The sequence below is a fragment of the Monopterus albus genome, unplaced genomic scaffold, assembly GCF_001952655.1.
Source record: "Monopterus albus unplaced genomic scaffold, M_albus_1.0 scaffold553.1, whole genome shotgun sequence".
Taxonomy (NCBI): domain Eukaryota; kingdom Metazoa; phylum Chordata; class Actinopteri; order Synbranchiformes; family Synbranchidae; genus Monopterus; species Monopterus albus.
This window is the reverse complement of record NW_018128433.1, coordinates 66,168-71,854: the sequence shown is the minus strand read 5'-3', so window position 1 is coordinate 71,854 and position 5,687 is coordinate 66,168. Positions and strand designations below refer to the sequence as shown.

Here is a 5,687-nt window from a genome sequence, read left to right as displayed (position 1 = left end):
CAGGACCACTCAGAGGGCCGGCCGATGAAGGTCAGAGAACACAGGAAGCACAGAGTCAAGGAGAAGAGCAGCAGGAAGCTCAGCTCAGAGTTGTTGGCCCTGACAATAGGAGTTGTCCTGTATGTGAAGAAAATAGCTGCCACAACAGCAGTCATGCATGTTCCAAATAAGGCTGCTGCAGTGAGCAGTACTCCCATAATTTCTTCATATGATAGAAACTCTGCCTCCTTCTTTACACAGGCATCTCTCCTGTCATTGGACCAGGACTCAAGGTGGCATCGCTCACAGGTGATAGAGTCTGAAAAATTATATGAAAGCAGATGTTAGACTTGTTCAGCAGAATTGTTATTGTTTTATTTTTTGTAACACCTGTGCATACAAGATTTTTATTTATTTATTAAGTTTTTTACTTTTTTGGAATATTTCATGATTTTGTGTTTACTGTAAATAGGCCATTTTTGTAAAGTTTTGAGTACCACAAGCACATTTCTACATCTGGAGGTGAAAACATTACAAACTGGAAAAATCTCATATGGATTTTATTGATCAAGCAATAAGCTTGCACTACAGTGCTATATGGCAGTGCAGAGCACCCAGCCTTCTTGGAGTCTCTGGGAGGGGTGCTGGAAAGTGCTCTGACTGGGGACTTCAACGCTTATGTGGGCAACAACAGTGATACCTGGAGGGGCATGATTGGGAGGACAAACCAAACCTGAGCGGTGTTCTGTTATTGAGCTTCTGTGCTAATCACAGTTTGTCTATTATGAACACCATGTTCAAGCATAAGGTTGTCCACCAGTGTACGTGGCACCAGGAGACCCTAGGCCGGAGGACAATGATCGACTTTGTGGTTGTTTCATCTGACCTCTGGCCATATATTTTGGACACTCGGATGAAGAGAGAGGTGGAACTGTCAACTGATCACCACCTGGTGGTGAGTTGCATCCGATGGCAGGGGAGGAAGCTGGACAGACTCGGCAGACCCAAACATACTGTGAGGGTCTGTTGGGAATGTTTGGCAGAACCCCCTGTCCGGGAGATCTTTAACTCCCACCTCCGGCAGAGCTTTGACCAAATCCTGAGGGAGACTGGAGACATCGAGTCCGAATGGACCATGTTCTCCACCTCCACTGCCAATGCAGCTGCTCGGAGCTGTGGCCATAAGGTCTCCGGCGCCTGTCGTGGCAACAATCCACAAACGCGATGGTGGACACCGGAAGTAAGGAGGGGGGCCGTCAGGCGGAAGAAGGAGGCCTTTCGAGCCTGGTTGGCTCGTGGGACTCCTGAGGCAGCTGACAGGTACCGGCAGGCCAAGCGGACTGCAGCCCGGGTGGTTGTGGAGGCAAAAACTCGGGTCTAGGAGGAGTTCGGTGAGGCCATGGAGAGGGATTGAAGAAATTCAGGAAAACCATCCTGCGTCTCAGGAGGGGGAAGCAGTGCCCTGCCAAAACTGTTTACAGTGGAGGTGGGCAGCTGTTGACCTCGAGACCAGATCATTGGATGGTGGAAGGAATCCTTCGAGGATCTCCTCAACCCCGGTGTAAGGTCTTCCGGTGAGGAGGCAGAGGCTGGTGGCATGGAGGCGGACTTCTCCATTACCCAAGCTGACATCACTGAGGTAGTTGAGAAGCTTCTTGGTGGCAAGGCACCAGGGGTGGATGAGATCTGCACTGAGTACCTTAAGTCTCTGGATGTTGTGGGGCTGTCTTGGCTGACATGCCTCTGCAACATCACGTGGCGGTTGGGGACAGTGCCTCCGGACTGGCAGATCGGGGTGGTGGTGCCTCTTTTCAAGAAGGGGGGCCGGAGGGTGTGCTCCAGCTATAGGGTGAATCACACTCCTCAGCCTCCCGGGCAACGTCTATGCCAGGGTACTGGAGAGGAGAATTTGACCGATAGTCAAACCTCGGATTCAGGAGGAACAATGCGGTTTTCGTCCTGGCCACAAAACACTGGACCAACTCTATACCCTCTTCAGGGTGGTGGAGGGTTCATGGGAGTTTGCTCAACCAGTCCACATGTGTTTTGTGGTTCTGAAGAAGGCATTTGACCGTGTCCCTTGATGTTGGACTCTGCCAAGGCTGCCCTTTGTCACCAATTCTATTCATTATTTTTATGGACATAATTTCTAGGCGCAGCCAGGGAACGAAGGGTGTCTGTTTTGGTGACTGCAGAATCTCGTCTCTGCTCTTTGAGGATGATGTGGCTCTGTTAGCTTCATCAGTTCAAGACCTACAGCGTGCACTGGAGGGGTTTGCAGCCGAGTGTGGAAAGGCGGGGATGAGAATTAGCACCTCCAAATCTGAGGCCATGGTTCTCAGTCAGAAAAAGGTGGATTGCTTTCTCCAGGTTGGGGGTGAGTTGCTCCCTCAAGTGGTGGACTTTAAGTATCTCGGGGTCTTGTTCACAAGTGAGGGAAAAATGGAGCAGCAGGTTGACAGATTAGTGTGGTGTCTGCAGTAATGCGGTCTCTGTAGCGGTCCGTCGTGGTGAAGAAGGAGCTGAGTTGTAAGGCAAAGCTTTCGATTTACTGGTCGATCTACATTCCGACTCTCACCTATGGTCATGAGCTTTGGGTCATGACTGAAAGGGCAAGATCCTGGATACAGGTGGCCGAAATGAGCTTTCTCTACAGGGTGGCTGGGCACACCCTTAGAGATAAGGTGAGGAGCTCAGTCACTCGGGAGGAGCTCAGAGTAGAACCACTGCTCCTCCAGATTGAGAGGAGCCAGCTGAGGTGGCTTGGGCATCTGTTTCAGATGCCTCCTGGGCGCATTCCTAGGGAGGTGTTCCGGGAATGTCCCACTGGGAGGAGGCCCCGGGGAAGACCCAGGACATGCTGGAGGGACTATGTCTCTCGGCTGACCTGGGAACGCCTGCTCTGCATTCCCCTGGAGGAGCTGGAGGAAGTGTCTGGAGAGAGGGAAGTCTGGGCATCTTTGCTTAGACTGCTGCCCCCGCGACCCGGTTTTGGATAAGCCGAGGTAAATGGATGGATGGATGGGCAATAAGCTTTATCACCTGGAAGCTACAATCAATTAAATCCTTCATATGAGATTTTTCACTTTATTTTCAGGGAATGATTATAGTTTGACAGCATCACAACTTTGTTTTGTGGCACAATGAAGGGCAAAACATTGCAGCAAAATTTTACTAGACCTGTAATGTTGCTTATTTCTCCCTCTGCACATCTGATACAGTCATAGCAGCAGACAGGTTTTCCTTTTTGGAGAACCTTGCGAGTTCCTGGGGGACATTTTTCACTGCAAACTGACACAGGCACCTGCATGGACAAAACAACTATGAGAAAAATGTATGGGCACTGACTTTAACAGACCTTGTTGTTGCAAACCTTTATTATTACCTTTGAATACTTATATCCAAAAATTGTGACAGTAAATATAACATAGTTAGGATGACTATTAATATAATGACTAACTACAGTAATGACATGGTAGCTTACCTGTTTTGAGTTCTGTGCCCAAATAAAAGACTTCTTTTGCAGTGTCAGCTGTTTGTCTGCAGGTAAAGATGTGTCATAAAGACCAACTGTGACAAAGTCCACAATGCCATTTTCTGTTGGCTGCCAGTTTATAATTTCATACTTTGCTGCTGGATCTCCATTCTCATTAAAGTAAACCTCATCTCCTTCCTTGGTTTTGAAATGAATCTTTCTTAGGTGCTGTAAAATCTAAAAATATATTAATCTAATTAATTATGACAAACATTTTGTGGGACCTTTGGTTAAACAGCAGAATACACAGACTGCACCAATTTATTAACTGGTCTTTTTACTTAATGTAAAACTACATTTGAAAATATTTAATGCTGAACTCACCGTGAGTGGATCTAGCTGCACATTGTAGTTACATGTATCATTACAGCCAAGAATACTATGCAGTGCATGCGTCACAGCATATACTCCTTTATAAACATTGTTAAATATAGGCATGAATGACATGTCAGTGAAGCTGGTTCGCACTCCAGTCAGATCTTCATGTCCAGTACATTCTCTTTGATTCTCTTCTGATGAGTTTGACTGTTTGAACTTACAGTTAAATAAAGTCTCCCAGAACTCTGTAAACATTGTGTTACTAGATGAATTGAGTGGCTTGACATCTAATATGAACTCTCTCATGCCACTGACATGTGCTTTGGGGATGGACAGGCCTATGGCACCATCCAGAATATGATGTGTATCCTTTTCTGCAGTTTGGGAATCAGTAATCCATCCTTCAGTTCCTACCCATTGGTACCTAGTCAAGTTGTGTTGAGATAATGCATATATTAGCACATTCATTTCCAAATTAGACATAAAAGCTACAATCACCTTGGAGGTGGAAGCTTTGACAATGTCAATTATCTTTTTTATTTTATCTGATGAATATGTCCTATAAATAGACACAGAATACTCCAGACAGATGCCCAGCTGCTGTGCAGTCTCTGTGAATGTAGCCATGCCATTATTGCCATAATCATCATTGCTTCCAATAGCTCCAACCCAAGTCCAACCAAAGTGCTTGACCAACTGGCACAGGGCTCTGCTCTGATAGTCATCACTGGGTATTGTTCTGAGGAAGGATGGGTATTTGGTTTTGTCACTGAGACAAGCACAGGTAGCAAAGTGACTGATCTACAAGAAAAAGAAATGACCTCCCAAGATAAAGATGTGAGATATAAAACATTCACACACTCACATTTGCTCTGAGCAGCTGGAATGATTGCAGATGTTTTAAAATTTAAACAAATATAATGACATATTCACTAATCTTACTCACCAGTGGTATATGAATGGGCCCAATGACAGTAGCCATAGCCATGCTATAAGAGGAAGAGGATGCTCCTATAATGGCCTGCACTGGTGCAGGTCTTTTACATGGTGCCTCAGTGGGTTCAAACACAATTTCATTACCGTTAGCCAAGGCCAGTGCAACCCTCACACTTCTGGCAATAGAACCACAAGAATCATACATCTTATAGCCCAGAGAGATGCCAGGCAGTAGGTCTGTGTTGTTATTAATCTCCTCAATGGCAAAAATCATAGCCTGGGCAACCTGGAACCCTCCTAAATTCAAACTTGAGGCAGACAGTTTAAAATAGCACTAGTAGTAGTAGTTCTTGACACAAAAACAACTGAATATTTGTTAAAAGTATATGATGACAATATAAATAGGGGATATTTGAACTTTCAGACAGAAATAATCTTATTTTAATGTTATATGATATGTATATTTTTAAATTTCGATTTGTATCTGTACCTACTTCCTCATAGACAGTTTACATAGATTTATGAGATGTGATTTACCTGGTACATTCCAGTGGCAGTGGTTTGTGCATGTAGGTGTTCTGTCTGACTTTCCAGCTGCTGTGGAAAGAGAACATCCCCCCCAATATAACATCTCCATCTTTAGATAGCTGTGGGTTCTCAGGATCCCCACTATGCCGGCACACCAGCTCCTCAGCCTGAGAGAAAAACACCACCACTAAAAGCTGCAAAAGTACCCAGCCCCACTCTGTCCACCTCTGTGTGGATGTCATACTGACTAAGGGAGGTAAACCACTGGGTGGCATCGCATGTACCTTAATGTAAGTCAGACGATTGCACTGGTATTTATATATTTTGGAACACCATAAAAAAATAAAAGAAAACACTGTTTAATCTCTGAAGACTTATAAGGTGGGGAAAG

General features: G+C 45.4%; 1 protein-coding gene across 1 annotated transcript in view; it reads right to left on the bottom strand.

The window, feature by feature from the left end:
• Positions 1–5,538, bottom strand: part of LOC109953140 (extracellular calcium-sensing receptor-like) — a 5,985-nt gene extending 447 nt beyond the window's left edge. The window contains 7 exon segments of the mRNA XM_020588551.1: positions 1–2; positions 4–298; positions 3,160–3,283; positions 3,464–3,691; positions 3,839–4,633; positions 4,779–5,076; positions 5,306–5,538. The exon segment at positions 1–2 is cut by the window's left edge and continues 371 nt beyond it. Coding sequence (XP_020444207.1) covers positions 1–2; positions 4–298; positions 3,160–3,283; positions 3,464–3,691; positions 3,839–4,633; positions 4,779–5,076; positions 5,306–5,538 — 1,975 coding nt within the window.
• Between the last annotated feature and the right edge of the window lie 149 nt (positions 5,539–5,687).